This window comes from Engystomops pustulosus, chromosome 8 (genome assembly GCF_040894005.1).
Source record: "Engystomops pustulosus chromosome 8, aEngPut4.maternal, whole genome shotgun sequence".
Lineage (NCBI taxonomy): Eukaryota > Metazoa > Chordata > Amphibia > Anura > Leptodactylidae > Engystomops > Engystomops pustulosus.
Window position 1 is genome coordinate 73,598,975 of NC_092418.1, and position 24,077 is coordinate 73,623,051.

Here is a 24,077-nt window from a genome sequence, read left to right on the forward strand (position 1 = left end):
CCAATTTCTTCTGAAAACAGTACTACAGCTTACCATTGTTTCGGGCAGTATTGAAGCTGCCCACGGTCAGCTGTAGAGCCGTTATTGAAAGAAAGCAAGCATGTTTTGTTTTGTTTTTTTTGTTTTTTTAACTCCAGGCATTCTTGTTAAGACCTGAAAGTAATTTTAACCCATGTCCTTTAAGCACATGGACTTTAAAAAAATTTAAAAAATTTGCATGGTTAACTTCCGACAGATCTTTCCAGCTGTTATTCTGTAGGCTAGCAAACACCAAATATATACAAGTTGTCTTATATTTTGCAACTTTGACAGAAGGAAAAAAAAACACCTTTTTGAGGGAAAAATCCTTTCAGTGATTTGATAAGGAGTAGCACAACTCCGTAAATAAGATGAAACCAAATGGACCTTGCTGGGGCCGCACCCTTCCTCAGGTCAGTATGTGCTCATATGTAACCTCAGTAAAGGTCCATTTGTCTTCATCTTCTTTGCTGAACATACGTGATCCCACCAGAGGATCGGTGCCAGCAGCAGGGAACATTGCTTTGACACGCTATAAGCTATTATGCGCTCAGCATAGATTATTTTTCAGATAGACCAAGATTTTGTTATCATACTTCATTTCACATTAGACTTAACTCCTGTTTCTTGATGGTACATAAAAAAAATCTGGAAAATAAGGAGTCACACAATTCGGTAAGGTACACTGGCTTTTTATTCCATGCATTTTGTTTGCTTTGATATTCATTCTGATTTCCCAACCCCATACAAACAACGAGAAGCAAAGGTCAGGCTGGTCCAAAGACGCATGTACAAACAGGACAGAAGGACACGGTGATCAGGAAGGAAAGTCAAGTAAAGAAGGTTATGTCACAAATAAAGACAACAATGGCGGCATTGCTAGTAAAGGAATGTGCTGCTTGCAAGATGAGTTACCATGAAGGCCTGGACTGTAATGGAGAAGACATACAGGGATCTTCCAGGGGAGCAGCGTATCATCTTATATCACAGGAAGATCTTGTATCTATTGTACATCATCCATAACACACGGTGATACAGGCTCCAGGTCCCCCACTGATGTACTTGCACAGCCAAAAGATGAGAAGAGTAAAATAGTGAATTAGAGGGAGATGAGTTGCTACACAAAGCTATGACTCATTAGTAAAAAAGTGTGGGAATGTTATTTTATGGAGATATATAGGTAAGGAGATACAGCATTGGATAATATATGCAGCTTATCGGTACACGTATCGGTATGCTTGTAAATTATAGTCATAGTATTTTAGGCCATCAAGTACAACCTTTAAGGTTGGCGAAATATTGCAGGGGACATTGTTTCTGATTTCTAGTACAGGTAGTCCCTGGGTTATGTACTAGATATGGTCCATAGTTTTGTTCTTAAGTTGAATTTGTATGTAAGTTGAATTTTTGCCCCAGTGACAATTGGAGTTTCAAAATTTTGGCTGTAATGGGACCAAGGATTATCAATAAAGCTTCATTACAGACATCTTACAGCTGATCATTGCAGTCTGGGACTATAGTAAAGTGTCCAAAGAGCTTCACCAGAGGTCACAGTGGGCAGAGAGATCCGTCTTTAACTAGGGGTCATCTGTAAGTCGGGTGTCCTTAACTAGGGGACGCCCTATAAACTGTCTGTAGAGGACTAGCCAAAGGGTCCTGGAGGAACATTTGGTGGGCCCAGATGTCTAGGAGAAGGCATTCCCTTTTGGATTCCCTACTGGGGACTGTTATCTAAGAAAGCGATGTGTGCAGTTCTTAGGCCTCATTGACCGGTGAGCACTACTGGCGCACGGCTGACAATAGAAGACTGCTCAAGCCGCAAACTCGGCCAGGACCAGTTTTATCTTTTGTGGCTTGGGCAGTAGACTCAAGCAATGTCCATGAGCCCATATAAGTAAATGGGGATGTGCTAACCTATAAAACTCTCTGTGTCTGCTGGATAAACTGCTTAATATTCAGAACAACTCCATTCTGGCACCGTATGTGTGTATTTTGAAACATGTTGCAGCTAATATGCTCATCTCTTTAAAGGGGTTTTACTGGCCCTTACTTTGTGTTGCATATGCAAAGTAAAGGTCATAAATAGTCAAGATGGTAAAACCCCTTTAATGTCCTGGAGCCTGCTAGTGGAAACGTGTTCTTGAAATACACACAAATACAACTCAATCAGCCAATTACAGAGGGGTCTACATTAGAGATGAAGCAAGAAGTAGAGCGACGTGCCCTAAGGCCTCTTCCACACTTCCGAGTGTGATGTGAACTCGCAGTAAGTGCTGACTGGATCGCCCGGCCCGAGCACTGCAAACCGGAACTGAAATGACATGCTGAGTTCAGTTCCGGTTTGCAGCGTTCGGGCCGGGAGATCCAGGCAGCACTCACTGCGAGTTCACATCACACTCGGAAGTGTGGAAGGGGCCTTCGTTTTGCAGCCCTTCAGGCTCACTGTAGTGAATGTTAGCTGTGTCTGCAGGGACAGATACTCCATCTTATAGCCCCAGCTATGTTTTTGAACAGCATAGCAAATGCCTCTTCTATGTGCAATTGCATAGTTTGTTTATGCGTTCACCAGGATATGTGAAAACATGGAGAATTTAGTCCAAAAAGTCATATCAAAGATAATAGGATCTGTGAACTTAAGAGTGTTTGGCATTAGTGTTGTCCGTAGTGGACACAGTTTTGAAGTAATTTTCCAGGATAACAATATTGATGGCCTTTCATTGAAATAGACCATCAATATGAGTTTGTGGGATCTGAGCTTCCCTGCTAACAAGTTGTTAGACGGATACAGGACAAACCTGTAATACTCTGTGTTACCACTACCAAGTAGACAACCTGCAGGTAGACAGCTGATCAGCAAGGGTGCTCACCAATCTGATAACTGTGGGTTATCCTAATGATAGTTCATCAGTACTACATTAGAACACCTTTTAATGATGAAAATAAGGGGTTTTCCAGTAGCTCTTAGCACAGTGTGATATATGCATACAAATGGCTAAGTGTACATACAGTCGCTGCATATGAAAATCCTCTGCTGTACCTCCAAACCAATTGAGACAAACAGGATCAGTTTATGAAATTAGAAGTGTCCCCTCCAATGCTTTCTAAATACAAATCAGTAAATATTTCGATTGATCTCATAAACCCATTTGTTCCCTTTCTACACAGATGAATTATTGTGCTGCCAATGATACACACAGACATTCCGATCTACAGAAAACAAATCATTACGGAAATAATAATTAAATGTTGCATAACTTAAAATCGTAATGTAGTCCCGCTACATGAGAAAATTAAATAATTTAAACTTCATACAATACTGTTTCCCAAAGCAATAAAACATTTCCCTTCATTCGTCCTAAGGTGCTACACAAAACTTAACACTCACAGTTGTCTGCCCTAGAGACTGGCAACACAATGTCACTGGAGTCTCTGGCAGCCACATAGTTAATTGGACATTTAACCCCATTGCTGCAGGAAAATCAACACTGATAAAGCAGAAAGTACAATGAGCCTCCTTTATCAAAGCTAGTGCAGGATTATGGAAAGGAGTCGGCCTTCGCTACCACATCCTTGCATTTCTATTGCACGTTATAGGCAACGCTTATCATTTGTTTGGACTAGTTTTTAGGAGCTGGTATATGGCTGATGACACTAGTAATATAAGGGCAGTATTGGATCTGCTTAGAGTATACCAAGATCTGTTGTTAATCCACAGGCACCCGTGGTCATGTGCCTGTTTCTGCACCAAACACCCAGATTTCATATACTCATGTAAGTACCTATGCATATATGCACATACATTATTATATAAAAGATATTATAGCACCAAGGTCATCTTAAAGTAGCTTCACCGATCCACAATTGAAGCTGCCATTTCTATGGTCATCAGTATGTAGAGATCAATGCCTCAGTAACTGAAGTAGATATACTGTATCACTGTGACGCATAGGCGAGTCAATAATAGGCTCACGTAGTCTGGCAAGTAACAATAATAAGATCTCTATGGCCAAATGAGAAGAAATAACTCCTTGGGACCTCAACTTTCATACCCATAGGACATCAGAAGATAGCTAATGTTTCCGGTTGGAATGCCGGACCAAAATGGCAGCCTCTGACTTGTACAAGTGAACGACATCACAGTAAGTCTGTAAATAATTTCAACGGAATGATAATTTTACTGATTTGCAGTAAAATTTTACACAAATTTGGGCCATAGTCTGGTTATTTTGTTATGTAATACTTCCTTGCTGGTTGGGAAAATGCGTTTTGATAGAACACTTAGCAGTACTTATTGTGGCGCAATGTTACTCCACAGGGCACATTTTTATATGCTGATGCTTAGTACACCAATGTATGATGGTGCCCTATCCCCGGGACACGCCGGATCTAACAAAAGGCTCGATCTCCTGATAAATCCCAGCTGTGATGTGCTGTACCTGCGGGTTCTTCTATGCCACGTCTAACCTGGCGTAGAATTGTTCCCTAGCCTGCCTCTTAACCAGTGCAGGCTATAGGCAGTATGCAGGAGGGGGCAGGAACTGGCCAACTGGCGTAGAGGGCAGTGGCATTTCCCTTCTCTACACCCTGGAGTTGCGACTAAATCACATCTTGCTTTCAGAAATACAAGCCTTGATAAATCCCACCCCTAAGTGTCTAATGCAGTGGTGATAATTTGGAGCGCAGAAGGATATCCGTACCAATTCCTGGAAATTGTGTTGCCCATTATTCATGTTTTTATCTCTATGTTGGTATTCACATTCATCCAGCAGCAAAGGGGTCAAATTTGCACATATGTGTAAACAGAATAAAAGTAATGAAACTTCCAGATTCATGTATATAAACTGTGGTTTACACTGGAAAAATCAAGTGTAAAGTTGTGCTCTGGGCCTAAAGAGAACCAAGAACCTCACAATGCGTTGACCATGCCCATTGATCGGGCCCATTGTATTCTGAAGTGATGTTGCTGGACTGTATTCACATAAATTACCATACCCAAAAATGGCTGTGTTCAACATATTTAGGTATTCGGTTCACTTTTAACCCCAGTTTACATGAATCTGGGTCCTGAGGTTTTCAGGGAAATAAATTACTTGCCATAGAAATAAAAATTATGGCTTAATTCACACAAAAATAACACAAAAATAGGAATAAAGACATAACAAAAAAAAAATCAACGAAAAGACAACAATACAGTAAATGGAAGAATGGTTCAATGATCCATACCCAATGGTGAATTCTGATTGGCTAATTAACTTTAGACATATGTCACCACACACAGTAGACCCTTCTACCAAGTAAAAAGTGTGACATATCCAACCATGAGTCTTCTCATAACACAAATGCATGGATCTTTCAAAGGCTTTAAAGTCTTATTTTAACATTTGCCAATAAGATTATCTTCTTTGTAATGTAATGTAGGTTCAGTCTTTTAGTTGGGGTAGTTGGATCATATTTTCGTAAAACAAAATATCCAGTGACTATTATTTTAAAAAAAAATTGGATTGCATACTTTTGGTTGCCTATGTCAGTTTTGCTGGTTGAATAAACCTTGTGAATTGTAAAAATTTGGTTGGAAATATTCTCCACCACCTTTGACATCTTCTCGGGTATTATAGAGAGGAGCTGCACCAATGAATACCACTCTGGAATTGGCTCTTTGATAGTTCTTCTTGTAGCCAAAGAATCCATATTAGAAGAGGAAGCAGGGACCTCCCCTCTTTAGGGTGTTGATGTTTTGTCTCTTTCTCATCAGTCCCACATATCCCATCATGTGCTTTTAGGTGGTCGTGAAAGGTGCATATGAAATGACACATGTATACTTGTGTGGGGAGGTCGGTCATATGTATCTGAGAGAGAAGAAAGGTCACCACTATGGGAAAATGGGAGGTATGGCTGGGAACTCTCCTGAGTGGGGTGGTGGGCGACCTCTCTTCTCCATGAATTTCATCTGCATCCAGGTGAAACAGAATATATAAAGACATCATGGGAGATGTTTCCAAGTGCTGGTGTCTTCGAACAGAGTTTGTAAAAGCTTTCCCCATAACATTTTGGAAGGGCGGAAAGATATTATCAACAGCGACTGAAGATATTGAGAATTCATTACTACTTAGCCAGCAGATCTATTAGGAAACCACCCTTGTGGATTTTGCTTTATGTGTCAAAAATTAAACTTTTTGCTGTTTTTGTCCTCATATTTCTATATTCTTATTCTATATGGAGGATCATGCAGCAATACTAACAAAATGAGGAAACCATCTCTGTCCACAGGTTTATCCTTGCAGATACTGTGTTCTAGGCTTTGTTCTTAAGCATATGTAACCCTACAGTCTTTCTATTTGAAGGACATATTTTCAAGACTAATTAGTTGAAAGAAAAACAACAAACTTTTGGTCCCTAAAAAACAGCAGCAGATCCTCTAGGCATTTAGATGTCCATCAGAATTGACTTCTTTTCCCAGCGATCCTTTCAGTTAGTGCTATTATACTTTTCTCTTCTAGGCCTATCATACAATAAAAAGGGTCCAAACACACACAAAATAAAAATAAATATGGAATTTTACAGTACCTTAGTTTGTTAAAATATTTATCCCTGCCATACAGTGACATGCTTCCATTGTGAAGCTTTTTTTCATTTCGAGGAGGGGGTCTCCCACAAGTCTTTGGGCCCTCGTTATTGCAGACTTCATTTAACTCTATTTCTATAAATGAACCAGAGAACCAACAACATATTGCTTTGCAATAGTCTGTCGCCGGTCACCTAATGATAGGATGGTTATTCCAAAATATTTAAGGGAATGGAAAGCGGCCTTTATATTTCTTGAATACGTTGCAGGAAGAGTTCACAATTGGCATATGTTGGGGCTATGAAATACTGTTCTTGGCAGAATGGTTTCACCAGGTGGAAGTGCTGCCTGGGTTGTTGGTTCGTACAGTTGCATCAGAACATTCTGCTTCTGAAGAATCACAGTCCGATTCTGCAAAGTTGCCCGGGTTCTGAAAACATTAGAATACATAACAAATTAAAGATTGGCACCACAAAATCCTTGTAGTCTTGAGTGTTGAGAGAGGCAAGGACCAGCAGGGAGTATGACAATTTGTGTTTGTAATTACAATTTCACAAAGAAGTTATCAAGTTGGTATAAATGCAGTAGGCCTTCTCTACTGCTGCTGGCTTATCCTTTTCTACCTTGCATTTCTTTTTAATTCACCCATGTTTATAGAACATGTCTATTATGTAAGGTCAAGTACTAGTTTATATATAAAATTTTGAGATATTCCCACTTACCTCATAGCTGTGGTCCTCTCCACAGAGCTTGCCCAATGACATTTGAGTCTTGACTCGTCTCACTGCACACTCTTTGTCAGATAATCCATCTGATTGTGTTGAGATTTCAATTGGAATTTCTGGTGTTTGGGACAGCAGGTCTTCCATCTTGTCACCCAGTGGGTCTTTACGGTTGCTTGCTAGGTCATCAGGGCTGTTAGAATGATCACTAGTGTTCCCCTCTTCTCCATCGGACACTGAGAAGTTTTCTGAGCTGAAGGTGGAATAAGACTGGCAGCTGCTCATACCTCGAGGTGGACGATGTCTTCTTGGAAACTCAACTTCACTGTCAACCTCTCCCTCTTCCTCTTCTGATGATTCATCACCAGTCTGTGGAGTAGGTGGAAAAACAGCTTTGTTAGAGGAATACTAATGATCTACATAAGCTTTTGCATTATTTACCAAGTATACTAGTTTTTATCAACTATTGCTGATCATAAACTTTAGATAGTTGGTAGCTGAATGCTTGCATTGGCTCTTGCCCGATTACTTCTCACACATGTGTTTCGTGTGCATTGTCTTCATTGGGAAAGTAGAAAAATCCTGCTACTTTTTCTTATTTCAATTTGAGTTTAGTTATATTATATTACATACTTTAACCAGCTATTTGGAGAATTTAACAGCTTAAAAGTGACAGCATCCCACGCGCCCGCAATGCTGTGTTATTCACTAATGGTTTCCATTATGCTAATGGTTTTCCACCCTTGCATTAAACAGTTGTGGCATTTGTGGTCAGCAATAATGTCTTCCTTAAAATTGGTTGCGTTGTGTTATTCATTGACATTCCTTATTTATGGAATAGCTGTATAATAGCAAGAAAACCTAAGAGAATCTTGGATTTCTGCACTGTTAACTAATAAAATATGGTCTTATTGTTATTACTAAACTGTAACTAACATGCAAATGCTTGTACTGTACTGTTCCCATTTTGTAATGAGCATATTACAAGTAAATATTAGCAGTACAGGAATAAAGTAAGTGAATCCCAGTGTAATGTCTTCTTGAAGCGTCCAGGCAGCTTTTACAACATCTTGTAGATCTTTACAGCTTGATAAACTGTGACCTGAAGAGTGTTCTGTGATGACTTCAAAAGACATTTGGTCATCTCTTCTCCACACCTACCCCTATTCCTGGACTCTTGATAAGGCTAGATGAACATAGCGTAATCAGGATTTTTGAACGAATGGCAGGTGGCTGCATAAAATGCAAGAGTTTCAATGGATCAAGGCACACAGCTGTTACTTTAACAGACCGTGCAACCGTTCCATCAAAAAGTAGAGAGTGTTTTATTCTTTCTTTTATGTTTTTCTGTAATCACTAATAGACTACAGTCTAAGCAAAAGAGCCATGAAAAAAGGAGGAGGAAACATGAGATTTTCTTGTCCGAGAATCAGCTTGTTCATGTACATCTAAAGTTGTTTCAATGGACCAAATGTTATTAAAAATGTGGGTCTGACATGAGATTTCATCATTAACTGAAGACACTAAAAACTTGGTTAGCAGACTGAAGAAGCCCATATTCTGGAATACTTCAATCCACAAATTCCTACAATATTATTTTGCTGTTGCTAAACACTAATGAGATGACATGACCTGTAGAGAGCTGCTCACCCGGGTCATGCTAGAAATTATGATGAACTGAAGAATATTTGCTGGAATGAATGGTGTACTTCAGGTTAATAAATTCATTGTTTTACCTAACCCATTACCCAACGTTTATAAAACATGTAAGACATTATGGAAACAATTCAAAAACTACAACATCAAAAGATTATTTTTTTTTTAATTTGGTCCAGAGATGGTGAATGTGGTAATCTTATATTTGTTATCCATGGCCTTCTTCCTTGTAAAATCAACTTTTAAAATTGTGCAAATGTGCCTGAGGGGCTTTACAGGCTGTTATGCTGTCTCCCTCTGCTCCCTAAGCACCTGTGCAGTGAGCACCTATGCTATATTCTCATTGCTGAAGGAGCAGGAGGAGAAAAGAGCCTGGTTCTGTAGGTCTCTGATTTCCTTTAACACGTTTATATAATACACCTCTGACAAAATTTCCAATCCTTTGCCCCTTTCTAAGGATACTAGTAGGAAAAAAACATCCCTGTCCCTCTAAGCAACACTTCTGCTGAATAAATGCTTCACTGAGCACCCACGGCCTCAGAAGAAACCCATACACAGATCTAATTATAGGATACATGGCCATAAGCCATCATCAGATTTCTTCAGTCAAACGTCAAGTGACCTTCTATTACCTTTCGAAGGCTCCGTATTCTTCGTGGAAGAGCAGGAGGTGTAGGAACAGCAAGAGCACTCACACCGACTGCTGCCCTAATTGTAGGAAACTGGTCGATCCCACTCTTCTGTGGCTCAGATGCCTCTTGTATATGTTGGTGTCTAGGAGACTCTGGAGGGTTCCTCTCACTATTCATCTGCTCTGTTTCTTCACTTCTAGAATTTTCCCAAAATTCAAGCTCCATATCTGGAGTAGGAGAAACCTCTGGACAACCAAGACAGGGTACATAAGCATCTTGTTGACAGTAGTCCCAGTTTGTTTCTGTCTGCATTCGGGTGTCAGCTTCCAGCGTGCTGGACAGAAGGTCGGGGCTGGAGCCAGACATGCAACGCTGAGCATGACAACTCAGAGGACTTCTTAGTGCAGCTGCAGGGCCAAAGTAACGCAAGTTGTTGGCACAGTTAGCAATATTTTGCCCATGCACATTGAGGGTTTGATGGCGAGTCAACATAGGCTGAGAAGGCTCATGCCGAGGGCTTGGTGGGGTAAATGGAGGAGAAGTAGGAGGCAATTGATGAGTAGCTTGAGATGGAGATTCCTGGTTTTTTATTGCACTTATGAAGTCTGCATGACTACCCTTGCTGTTCCCTCGTCGGTGACGTGGTTTGCTTCTGTAACGATTTTTTCCTCCTGAGGATATCTTTGGACTTCCGGATATTGGAGAAGAGCTGGGGACATTGGACTCCACACTAGCAATACCGTCTGATTTCAAGAGGTCAGGCCTAATAAAAAGAAAAAGTGAATTAAGGCCTTTGTAGTAAATTAGTAATTAGTTATAGATAATCTTTGGTCTACTTACCGTCTAGTTTGAGATGTTGACTTGTAGGAAGCGCCTTTCTTTTTGATCAGTTTCTCCACAGCATTAGGATGGACTATAGGTCGAACCGGGTGTCTCTTATAAGTTCCGGGGTATTTTTTCTCCACAGCTTGTTCACGCCTAGAAAGGCATTGTTTTTATTAGAATATGGTGTTTACATATCTGTTTAGATTTGATACTACAGCATGATTTATGATGCTTTAGTTTTCAAATTATTAAAGTTGCTGTCCTGGCTTTTAAAAAGCTATAAAAGAACAGGAGCATAACATCCAACTAGCATCCTTCCATCCTGAGTAGAGATAAGCAAAGCCAAACTTCCCATTTGGGTGCGCCTGCACGACACAGACTTAATCTGCAGACAATCAGTCAAATTAGTACCCATAGCTTACAGTCCTGGCTGTGATTGGCCAAGGGGAAACCCTAGGCCAATGAATGCCTTGGCTAGTTAATATGCCGAATTGGGTGTTTGGCAGTCAATCCGCCAATATGTCCAGGTCGTGCAGGGAGCAAACAAACCATAAACCTGAACGGGAATTTCGGGTCCGCTCATCTCTAATTCTAATCTAATCTCTGTTCCTGTGATAATGTGTCAGCCCAACTGGCGTCAGCTGTGACCTCGGTGTTGTTGACGTGCCATTGGGCGTCAGGACAATGATACCGTTAGATAATGCCATTCAACACTATTGCTACCTATCTATTCATTGTACACTATTTATTGTATCTATTGTAGGGACCCACATCTAGAAAATCAGGAAAACTGTTGGGACACTTTGACAGTTCTTTATTATTTCTAAGGTCGTACATAGCACAAGTACCTGACAAGTTCCTTCTCACGGACCTCCAGCTGCAGCATAATAGCGCTCAGCTCCATGTACAGGTTATTGGCTCTCTCCAGCTTACGTTCATAGTGCTCACGGATATCCAGTGCATGCCTAGCAGGGATTTATAATTGTATATCAAACACCGATGGAGAGGAAACAATGCTAAAACTAGAGACAATGCATCAATATTAGATTTTATTAATATAACTTTTTAATCTGAGAAAATATAGATAATTAGATATGTATATATAAGATACTGAGACTCATCCCAATAAATCCATGAATCAGAATTCTTTGTTAACATTGATTTTAGGAATAAATCTTGATACTGCGATATCTTGATACTTCACTGCGATAAACAGGAAAGTTTCTAACCATCTAAATCACAACTTATATAGTTTTAGACAGGTCTTTTTATTTAAGAGAGATGAACCTTATAAATGTATTCCTCACATATACTAACATATATATAGACTTACCGCAGTTCTTCTCTGCGTCTGCGGATCAGCTCCTCATCTAATCGATGGATACAGGTCCCCTCACTCTTGATTTTCTCAAAATGCTTCTTCACTTCTTCTCTCCACTCAGCCTGAAGAGAATATAATAGTGTCAAGACTCTCAACTTGTTCATTGCGCCATAATATGTCTTAAATAAAAATCTTATGGCATAGTCTGGATGCTCTTTCACATAAGTACTATCCATGTAATGTGGTGACATACAAAGGTTTCATGGAAGTAAATAGTGATTGATATGGTATATATTCTACATTGTTGTATAGTAGGCATCCAGCAGAATAATGGCCACAGTAAATTTCTACAGTGCAACTTGGTGCAATCTATTTCCACATGCACCTGGCCAGCCGCAAAATGTAAAGGAAACACCACCAAGGCTACCTTCTGCTATTCCATGATACAATTATGATGCCTATGTGCCTATGGTAGTGCAACACCCCTCCCAATGCAGTGCCAACCTAGTGTTGTGAAATAAACATTCTCCCTCCATTCAATGGGGTTTCTCTGAACCCGATCAATTTGGGAGACCTCCAGTGTCTGGAAATGGTAATGTCACTGTGAATTCTCTGCCTGAGAAGGAAGCTGTAATTCCTGCAACCAATGATATTTACTGTTATTGTTACATTGTACAGAGGTGCTGGTTGGATGTTCCACCTGAGCTGGACACTCCCAAAGGTTATATAAACCTTTGGGGTGGAAGGTTCTCTCACTTATCTCTGATCTCTTAGTGCTTACTGCCCAGGATGGGATAAGGTGCACATGTGTCTGTGGCACTCTGCCCTGACACACTTTGCCTTTGTGTAGACCAGGCCCAAGAACCCATCAACCTCCAGGTGCTGAAGCAGCCAACTATCCTCATCAACCAGAAGCTACCTTTACCAAGCTGTTAGCACCTCCTGTGGAACTATATCCAATTGATGTTACTGCTGTTGTGGCCATTACCGAGTTCCAAATAAATAAACTGTAAGTTTAATGTTTTACATTCCCTGCCCATGAGTGATCCCTGTGTAATGCTGTTACCACTAAGGGCGCCCCATTCACCACCAACATGGGGGTTGCCCCAGGGAGAAACCTTCTACATCTTCAGCCTCTCCCTCCATTTCTTATACTACTACCTGCCAGACACCTCCCAGGCTGTGGACAAGGCCTCTGTTCCTTGGTACCCAGCACTGTGACAGCGGGGGAGCACTAGGCGTTGCTTAGTCAGCCACTCAAGTATCTAGGACTCTGGCTGTCTCCAAGCCATAAAAAGGCTCGGCCCCTATAGGGGATATTGCATAGGCACATGTGGTGGTACACAGGGTTCAGCATAAGCACATAGACCTAGTTCTTAGATACGCAGCTCCATTCAAAGTAAGATGTGGTGGTCTCCCAGAAGTTTTTTTTAGCATTCTGTTTGACAGTGCATGATAAATGTGGCATAAACCCCCAACTGTGCACCTGAAGGCACCCTTCAGTGCAGAATTTTGTGCTATAGTGCACCTTAAAATACATGTGCAGTTTGTACTAAAAAGAATGTTCAAAGTCAGACAAAAAACTGGTGCAGGGGTTTTAATAAATATGGGCCACTAACTACCAAATACTCTAACATGACCTGCTGTTTTGCAGATGCTATAATTTTGGAGATTTTTGCAATTTGGCCCGTGTAAGAACTTGTCATTTCAAGCTACATCAATTTCAGAGGCTGCCGTATATATATATATTGCCTATTGCCGATGCTAAACAATACCATTTAATCAGTGTCATTGTAATGTTATGGCTGCTCGGTATTTAATGGATTATTATGATACTGTACTGTATACAGCTTAAGGCTGGGATAATATTCGTTCAAAAGGAAGAGTTTTTGACAATTCGTTCTAAAAGCAAAACAGAGGAGATATCCTGGCAGTTGAATTAATAAAGCAGCAGCAGAATAGGACGCAGCAGCGAGCGGAAGCACTCTACTTCTAGAAGGCTATTAAAGCTCTTTCAGCGGAGCTGACAATACAAGAGGAGCATAATATGTTCAGAAATTCTCCAGCCACTTCAGCCGTCATCAGAGCAGAAAAATGGGCTATTTTTGTCTTGTGCTGAAAACCTCTGAGTCATGTGCACACGGAGGAGGCTGCATCAGCTCGCACGTTATCTGCAACGTTCAAGATGTGCACTGACTCACCTGGGGGCTGCAGGGGGCTTGTTCAACACAAAAGATATAATGATTGCCATATCCCCCACCTAACCTACATCATCTTCATGTAAATCATGTCAACTACATCTCCAAACAAAAGAATAATGCAAAACAAGGGGACTTTAACTTCTACAACTGAAAAATTGTATTAAATCACAGATTTCTCTTAAAGGTATTTCTTAATTATAGGGTTTGTCCAAGATCCCAATAAAAGGTTGTTTATTCCCCCTTACAAACAGTGCTGCTCTGGTTGTGGGAGTAAGCTGCAAAACAAAGCTTGACCCATAGAAAAAATGCCACCTTATGTGTAGAGGTACATAAACACATGTAGAGGGTATCATTAAAGCCCCTTTTGGCAGTTTAAGACTACCATGGACCCTGGGCTGTATGAACATTATAGCCCCTACAAGTCTGGAATCATTTCCTACATACGGTACTAGAATCTGGCTTCTTGGGGAATGGAGGATACATCCCTTCTGCTTGCTTTCAATCTGCAGCTTCAGGACCTTTGGAGGACCTTGTCTCTTCTGTATGTGTACTTATAGCAAGAATATATGTATAAGAATTTCATGGGTGAACGTCCTTCTAAGTATAAAATTTGGTAGGTGGTTTGGATAGCCATGGGTCCCTTAGAAGACTTTGGCTCCAGGCTATTGCCCAAACCACCTATATTATAATCCACTACTGGTACTGGGTCTTTATGGTTCAGTCTGAATTGGCTCGACTTGATCTGGTACCTGATGTTGACCAATCAGAGCAAAGTTTGGACATGTAACAGGATAGTACTACTTCAGATTACTTGGTACCTGGCCTAAAGTAGGTATTATAAAGTGCCCGTTACCAGACCCTTTCCCTAATAATAAGAGTCCTACATAAAATACCGTATATAATAGATTTCTAATAAAATTTGAATGGTCTTTATTCTCATGAACCATCTTCCAGCATTGTGCTGATCCACAGGAAGTGACCTGCAAGTGTTCATCTATGCTGCACTTAAGGTTTACATTGAGGCCGGTTGGTGGCAGAGATAAGACATGATACTCTTAGGCTAATAGATGGTAGGGGGTCCCCTCTTTTGCATTCTTATGCCTAGGAAATCTGGACTAACTAAAGTGTTTCCAAAGACTGTAATAGAATGCAAACCATTGAACATATTGCTGTAACAAGATCCAGGCAGTGTGAAGAGCAGCCATAGACTGGAGCTCAATAATTCATTGTTATTGAGCCACTTGCATTTGTTGGAACTTGTAAAATGCAGTGTTCCTAGAAAATAAGAAGATATGGTCATACCTGAGATTTAAAATATGTCTCCTGTGGTGTCCCCAGGACATCAGCTGAGGCTATGTCCAAGTGCATGAGGATCTGTCTGAAAGAAGGACGGTTCCTGGGTTTGCTTTGCCTATGGAATGCAAGTTAGAATAGCTTAGTAGAGAGGCCAGGGTTTGTAGTAAAGAATTCTTCAACTCTACAAGATTATTAGAATATAATAAACAGTATCCTTTACCATGACCTGATGTAAATGGATACAAATATCCAGGACATTAAGGGATTGTGCCTGGGACTGGGACGGCACCTGGGACTGGGACTGCAGAAGTCAGCAGCAAAGTCCCAACCATAGCTGCGCACCTGCTATAGTATTAGTTTCAGGCTGTAATAGCCACGTGTTAGAAGTAGGTACAACACCCCTGATAGCTGTAAACAAACAGAGACCTGGCAGCGTTGGTCGGCCCAACAGCTGAACGGGAGTGCGGAGAGAGGGAAGTATATGCTCTTTATTATTTTTAAAGACACCAAGTCATAAATAAAAATGTTATACTTGGACACCCTTTTAAATAACTGAAATATAAGGGGAATAAAAACTCCTTTTTATACAGAACTTAATGGCCCAGATATATTATTGTGTCTGCTCCAGTTTTTGTCTATGTGTGCACGCAAAAAGTGTCTTTGGGGCTTGCACATTTGTTATGTGTTGGCACCACTATTGTGTGCCACGGTTACATTTTATCCAACACTGTGGACATAAACGGTTATGGTAGGGTGTTCCTAGTTTGCGGCACTTTTTTTTACTGTGTTTTGCCGCAGTTGTGTCGCAGCATGAAGCAAAGTGCACCTAGGAAAAAAGCTGCACATCCTGAAAACTGAGAGCGTGCAACACTATTAAATAATATAGCGCAAGTTACACATTATCGAGGCAAACTGCACAAAGGCAGATTAGACAAGTTTTCATATATCTGGGCCAATGTACTGAAAGCACCCAGTTTGCAATAGAAAATATAAAAGGGTCATTCATATTCTACAACCTAAGGGCATTTCACTGGATATGCCACTTTACTGTATATTTGGTGGGGGGTAAGCTTCCAGGATCCTCACCAGTCTGTAGTACAATATACACTATTGCTATAGTTTCTTCCCTCCTATGTGCAGCAATGCTGCTGGTAATGCTACTGCAGGGGACCTTAGTATGACCCAATTCACTTGAATGATGCTGTGATGCAGTCCCCAGGCTTTAATCCTTAAAAATTGCTTTCCCAAACTCTTGCATTTATGTCTTTTCTTTAATGTAATAAAATAAAACCATATATGAGTATAAAGATCTGTTCAGAAAGATTCCGCCTATGAACATGGTTCACAAATCAATATCACATCCTGCATATCATTTCCTGTAATTAGCATAGATGGAATGAAATATTAATACATATATTCTGTACAAGCTCCTGCCAATGTAATTTATGTAAAAGAGACGTGTAATTAAAGTCTCTGTACATAGAAGAAGCAATGATTACAATTAGGAAACTGAATAGATTAACTGAGATAATTACTGTATGGAAGATGTAAATAAATGAAGGTGTCACAGTATGGTATAATGGGTCAGAGATATTAATTCAAAGATTTATTTCATGAATGATTCAAATATTGTATGAGTTATAGGGATTTGTCCTGGTATAAGGAGTGACAAAGCTGTACAGAAAACGAATAATGGATGGAGCTGTCTCAGCGCATCCACAGAAATACACATGAGTGGTGCGAATTCTCCAGGTATGCAAATAAGAATATAATAATGTCATATAAGTAGTGAAGTGACTGCTCTTCACAGACTCCCCCCATTACGGGTCCATGTAATCTCCACCTTCATGTATTTCATTTTGTCATATGCTATTAGGAATTTCAGCCTGGTTAATGGGTTGGATTTATTTGTTGACCCCGTTACGGCTAAGAAACCAAATGGGTTTGTAATGTGTAAATGAACACATTTAATGTATGGTTTTAACCTGCTGAATTAAAGTTGACACCTTTTATAGATATCTGCAGTACTGGAACGTTTACACCTTTTATAGATATCTGCAGTGCCGGAACATTTACACCTTTTATAGATATCTGCAGTTCTGGAACGTTTACACCTTTTATAGATATCTGCAGTGCTGGAACATTTACACCTTTTATAGATATCTGCAGTACTGGATTGTTTACACCTTTTATAGATATCTGCTGTGCTGGAACGTTTACACCTTTTATAGATATCTGCAGTGCCGGAACATTTACACCTTTTATAGATATCTGCAGTTCTGGAACGTTTACACCTTTTATAGATATCTGCAGTACTGGAATGTTTACACCTTTTATAGATATCTGCAGTACTGGAACGTTTACACCTTTTATAGATACCTGCAGTACTGGAGCGTTTACACCTTTTATAGAAATCTGCAGTACAGTACTGGATTGTTTACACCTTTTATAGATATCTGCTGTGCTGGAACATTTACACCTTTTACAGATATCTGCAGTGCTGGAACGTTTACACCTTTTATAGATATCTGCAGTACTGGATTGTTTACACCTTTTATAGATATCTGCTGTGCTGGAACGTTTACACCTTTTATAGATATCTGCTGTGCTGGAACGTTTACACCTTTTATAGATATCTGCTGTGCTGGAACGTCTACACCTTTTATAGTTATCTGTAGAACTGGATTGTTTACACCTCTTATAAATATCTGCTGTTCTGGAATGTTTACACCTTTTATAGATATCTGCTGTGCCAGAAAGTTTACACCTTTTATAGATATCTGCAGTGCTGGAACTTTCATGGGTTACTCTATTTGTTTCTTGGTTTGTTTTTGACAGCTTTGAAGGGGTTTTTCATTATAAAAGCCCCACATTATGAAAGACCCTAAGCTACTCAGGGCTAAGAAAAGAAACAAATACACACCTCTGTTCAGTTCCATACAGTTCCTACAGCACAGTGCTCTGGTGTCTTGTTAACATGTCTGGCTGGGCCATATGTGTCCATGTGACCATTGACCCTTCTCTGACTACTGCAGCCACTGACTGGTAGCACCGGTAACTTGACTGCTGACACTTCTTCCCCCAACCAGAGATGTCAAGACGCCAAAGCGCTTTTCTGCTGAAACAGGGGGCTTGAGGGAGGAAAGTACCCTTTTTTCTAAAAATTGCCTTTAGCTTATCCGTAACCAGGGCCACAACTGCCCCGCCTCAGGCTTCAGATTGCGGACCCTTTGAGGGCAGCGGATCGCCGCCGGTAGTACGGACTCGCCAAACGCTGACAAGTCCGTACTACCTGAAAGTCAATTACATTGACGCCTAAAAAGCAGAGCATGATGACATCATCATGCACACTGTGGGCTGACGGCCCACGCACTACACACAATGGGGCTGCTGGCAGTAGAAGAGGACGAGGAGCTGCGGGGGGGGGGGGGGGGGGGGGACTAAGTACAGTAAGTACAAGCTTTAATATTTATGGGTGTCACTTGTATATACTACTGTGTAATACTGGGGTGGCAGGCTGTGTGCTACTGGGGGAGGAGGCTGTGTGCTATGTGGGGAGGCTGTGTATAATGGGGGGGGGGGCTGTGTGGTACTGCAGGAAGTATAGCTCTATATAGTGTGTATGGGGCTGGATTTAAATTTAATGGCCTTATATGGAGTACTGTATATCAGTTAATTTGGGAGTATGTCTATGGGGGCTATTATAAATAAATAAGGGGAACTGTATATAAATCAGGTGTGTATATAAATTAGTTGGGTGCTGTAGTTCAGGGGGTCTGATACTATAAATTATTTGGGGGAATAAATAAAGGATTCTTTATGTGGGGAATAGTGTTTTCAGTTGTGTTGTATATTTAGGAACACAGTCCATTATAGTGACTGTGGTTTTTTAGGGACACTGTGTGGAGTTGTGCCGCATGGAGCTCAAGAAGTTTGACTGTGAATTCAAGAGAAATAAACCATGATCGGTAGAAATCATAGAGAAGTCCTCTTGCTGATGGAGCAGATTATCATCTGTAGGTTACTAGATACTACATGTCACTAATGTCTGTGTCTAATGACTGTCTTATAGTGTGTGAGGTAGCATCATTTGATGCCAGGGGGTGGGGACAGCATTTTTAATTTTCACCTCAGTCGGCAAAAATTACCACACTATGCTAGTGATGAGAAAATATGGGTTTCCTAAAATAAATGGGGCAGATTTTGTGCCAAAATACTGGGATCCAAGATGGGCAACATTTTCACTAGATTCCCTTTTCATGCTTATTAAATAATAAGTAAGACATTTCTTACCAGGTCTGCTTCATAAGGATCTTGAAACCATCAGGACAAGTAGAAGGAACTGGAAGATGGAGACTGTTGCTTCCTACACCCCATATAATGGCTGATGAATCCACATCCTTGTATGGGATCTCCCCAGTCAATAGCTCCCACAACAAAACCCCAAAAGACCTGAAAGATCATGAGTGCAAAGTTATTACAATAACCGTTACATAACTAAAAACTAATACAAACTTAGTTATTGTACACTTAGAAAGATGAAATAGTGCATCTTATGTAATACACAACATAATGAGACTATCAAAAGTGTCCAAATGTATGTTAGACGGACAGTCTTTTAATGCGCCTATTTATCAGTGTTTGATGCTGGATGATAAATCTGGTGTAGTTTAAAGGGGTTGGACATGCTTTAACATAAATTGTCCATGTGCCTTTACTGTCTTAATAATATTCCCTGTATGTTCAGCAATTGATTCATCATCCCTGAATCTTCCTTTATTGCTGTGTGCAGACTCTCTGTGATCTTTGTTTACATGTCTCTGCACTGATGAATAGGAGGGTCCTGCAGCAGGAGATTGTGACTCATCCTGCTCCCCCTCCCCTCTCCCTCTGTCAGGGAGTTGTGTAGAGATTCAGATGGCAGCAAGGTAAGAACAGGGAGAGACTGAAGCTCTCACAGGAGGCAAAGACACAGGTACATATACATGCATAAACATGTCTAATGGAAGAGATTTATTGAAAAGTGGGCAACCTCTTTAAGACTGTCTGTCATACTTTGCATCTCCTATTTGTTGACTTCATTTACACCAAAATATTTTTATGTTTACATGTTTTATACAATTTTGCTTATTGATTAATTTTGACCTGCCGGAATGTGACTTTTTACTTTGTGACCCTCACCCAGCCATACTGATTTATTACAAGTCTACAATGCCATTAGGCGGCATTACAGACATCAACAGTGCCCCAAAAAACCCCACTGACTACAGCTTTGCATGCAGGAACTGTAAATATCTATCTGTAAATTTCATCAGAATATGTGCTAGGGGCTCAAAATGATAGAGAGATGTGAACTATGCCCAACTTGTAAGTGAGCAAAGTAAAGAGCTAGTTAACGAGCTAAAAGTGACCCATAAAAATGCACCCACAAGCTTTATTGAAAGCCTGTCAACTCAAATCTAAGGAGACAAAGGGACTAATTAATGATGCACCAAAATTTGTTCAAATTTGGTCTAGTTTCAGGGGATTTTTTGATTGGACCAATGAGGTGCATGAAGAGGTGCGGCTTAGCAGATAGGAGGAGATGGCTTGAATGTGTTTCACATTGGGGTAACATTTTTGCACCAAGTATGGCAACCAATAACCTTTTCACTTTTACAGCATAACTTAGGTAGATGATATTAGAATAATATGGATATGCTTGAATGATGCTGCACTACATTGACAGTTCATGGGAACCATCTTGTAACATGGCACCCGATAGACCATTGACCATTTCTTGGTTGCATCCCTTTACAAATTGGGGAATGCATGGAGACAATTTACAATTTAGAGGATACTAACCAAATGTCCACTTTTTCAGAGACAGGCTCATTGCGGATAACTTCTGGAGCCATCCATGCCACAGTGCCAGCAAATGACATCTTGGTGCTCTTGTCACTAAGTTCTTTGGATGTTCCAAAGTCCGAAATCTTTACTGTATCCGTATGGGTGACTAGGACGCTGTAAGTGATACAATTACACTCAGTATTTGCTTTTGAAGAATATTAAGACATTTTTCAATTAATATTGAAATCAACAAGCAAAGCATAATTCAGATTGTCCATACATTGCATCTTCTGGAATCTTACTTGGGTGACTTGAGATCCCTATGGATTATCTTATGCAGGTGGAGGTAGTTCATGCCACTAGCGATCCCAGTTGACCAGTCCACCAGCAGTCTAGGGGTGACCTTTCTTCCAGCCCTGAGTACCTCATAAAGCTGTCCATGGGCACAGTACTCCATGATAAGGCAGTAACATGGAGCCTGTGTACAAACACCTCTGTATGAAGCAAAGAAGAGAGAACACAGGATCAGGACGAGGCAGTAGTCATATATGAAGACCAGACATGACTATAATGTTGGTTAGTGTTAAAGGGAGTCTATGACTGTACAATGCAGCAGACAGGGTTAGGTTTTGTCCTGGAGAGATGTGTAACAAAACCTCTGGATGTTATTAGTAATAGCAGCAGGACTGTGAAATATGAAATTATATTTCTGGTAATTAATTATATTATAGCTTGACTTGTGAGATCTATTCACTGAATACAGTGCAGCCCTTCCCCTCCGCAGTAGCAGTACAGTCAAGGGGAAAGGCTGTTAAGATGCAATGTAAGCAGTCTAAGGACGCTCCTCCACTGCTCCAAATCCAGCTAAAATCCTGGAATAAAAAATCAAAACATTTTTCAAATCAAAACATGTACCGTATATACTTGAGTATAAGACAAGTTTTTTAGCACAAAAAAAATGTGCTGAAAAACTCAAACTCGGCTTATACTCCAGTTAAGAAAAAAAAATAAAGTCACAACTCACCTAGACTATTACTTCAGCCTCCGCTGACATCATATTAGCTGACTGACTACTGGGGCAGGGGGCTGGCTGACTAATGGGGCAGGGGGATGGCTGAATACAGGGGCAGGGGGCTGGCTGCCTACTGGGGCAGGGGGCTGGCTGACTACTGGGGCAGGGGGCTGGCTGACTACTGGGGCAGGGGGCTGGCTGAATACAGGGGCAGGGGGATGGCTGACTACAGGGCTAGGGGGCTGGCTGACTACAGAGGCAGGGGGACGGCTGACTACAGGGGCAGGGGGCTGGCTGACTACTGGGGCAGGGGGCTGGCTGACTACTGGGGCAGGGGGCTGGCTGACTACTGGGGCAGGGGGATGGCTGACTACTGGGGCAGGGGGATGGCTGAATACAGGGGCAGGGGAATGGCTGAATACAGGGGCAGGGGGATGGCTGACTACAGGGGCAGGGGGATGGCTGACTACAGGGGCAGGGGGATGGCTGAATACAGGGGCAGGGGGATGGCTGAATACAGGGGCAGGGGGATGGCTGAATACAGGGGCAGGGGGATGGCTGAATACAGGGGCAGGGGGATGGCTGAATACAGGGGCAGGGGGCTGACTGACTTCAGGGGCAGGGGGATGGCTGACTACAGGGGCAGGGGGCTGGCTGACTACAGGGCTAGGGGGCTGGCTGACTACTGGGGCAGGGGGCTGGCTGACTACAGGGGCAGGGGGCTGGCTGACTACAGGGGCAAGTGCAGAGGTTTTCACATGAATGCCAGATCTCAATTAATGTACTGGTGTCCTCTCTTGCCCAGTTTCATAGGGGTAGCAGGGCAATCAAGGTTGTGTTGAAGGTGCAGAGCACAGTAGCTTGGAAAAATATGGTGCACTTAAATACTAATTTGCTCAAAAAAATAGTAATATGTGGAATATAATTAGTGTGCTGATTTGTTAGGACAGTTGGCCTTTTTTAAAGGAAGCTATAATAAGACGATCACAGGGTGTATCACTATGGGAGCGTCAGCACTCATCTATAGTCTATGGGAGATCCCATTAACAATACTTCCCTTTACCACTAATTGATGCAAGTTCTGAATAAGGATTTCCCTTCTATTAAAAGGGAATACTCCAATGGGGATTTTCAATCTCATAAACTAGTAATTAGCTGAGCAGAATATTTCATGACTTCATATAAAGGATTACATGAAAGCAAGAATATATTAGGGAAAAAATGTACCGTAATTACACAAATATTGTTTTTAATCAAAAAATCTTCTGCCTGTCCCTGTACTGAACAGTTGTGTGATTCATGTCATTTACTGAATGTCTGCTAAATTATTTTAATTTACATGGAAATTTGCAGAATAAATGGAGTCTGGGATGACATGGTTTGGATCTGGAGATCAAAATAAAAGCTGGCGTCTAGTGATGGAGGAGATGGTGGTGCAGTGCACATCTGCATACAGTGCGTCCTGAATAACCTAACTTACCAGCCTCCCTCACCTGAAATGAACTCACCACGAGCTACAGCCTGTTTACTGTAAGTGCCACAAAAATCAGATAGGGGGAAACAGAGAGAGAAGCAGGAGAATGGAAACAAGCCGCTTCACTGTGTCTGGATGCAGGAAAAGGGATTTTACAATTATGCGCAACAGCAGGTTACGTGTTAAAGGGAAGCAATGAGGATGAGTGGGCAGCGAGGAAGGCAGCAGAGGATGGGGTGAAAGAAGTTGTCGCAAAATAGCAGGACCTTTCACGACATCTGCGTCAGAAGGCTCCCATTAAAATTAACGAGATTGTTGTCCAATCCCAATGTAATGCAGAAACATATTTACCTGGATATATATTCCAAACGGAACATAATAGGAAACATATCTCTAAATTTCGGTTAAAAACTAAGCTTCATCTCCAGATCATATAAATAAATGGTTCCATAAATTCTTCCTCAAACAAGGTTTGAAAAACAAGCCTGCTTTCTTCCCCAAAACAGCACAACATCTGATCATGGGGAGC

The 24,077-nt window shown here is 41.1% G+C and overlaps 1 protein-coding gene across 3 annotated transcripts in view; it reads right to left on the reverse strand.

Moving 5' to 3' along the window:
* Positions 1-694: 694 nt before the first annotated feature.
* The window catches only part of MAP3K13 (mitogen-activated protein kinase kinase kinase 13), a 75,167-nt gene continuing 51,784 nt past the window's right edge, over positions 695-24,077 (reverse strand). For all 3 annotated transcript variants that reach the window (XM_072121248.1, XM_072121247.1, XM_072121249.1), the window contains exons 4-13: positions 21,365-21,556; positions 21,078-21,236; positions 19,527-19,685; positions 15,240-15,348; positions 11,749-11,858; positions 11,264-11,380; positions 10,431-10,568; positions 9,591-10,353; positions 7,303-7,671; positions 695-7,010 (exon numbers count right to left, since the gene is read on the reverse strand). In XM_072121248.1, the coding sequence (XP_071977349.1) occupies positions 6,909-7,010; positions 7,303-7,671; positions 9,591-10,353; positions 10,431-10,568; positions 11,264-11,380; positions 11,749-11,858; positions 15,240-15,348; positions 19,527-19,685; positions 21,078-21,236; positions 21,365-21,556 (2,218 nt within the window). In that variant the 3' untranslated portion in view covers positions 695-6,908. The remainder of the gene's footprint in view (positions 7,011-7,302; positions 7,672-9,590; positions 10,354-10,430; positions 10,569-11,263; positions 11,381-11,748; positions 11,859-15,239; positions 15,349-19,526; positions 19,686-21,077; positions 21,237-21,364; positions 21,557-24,077) is intronic.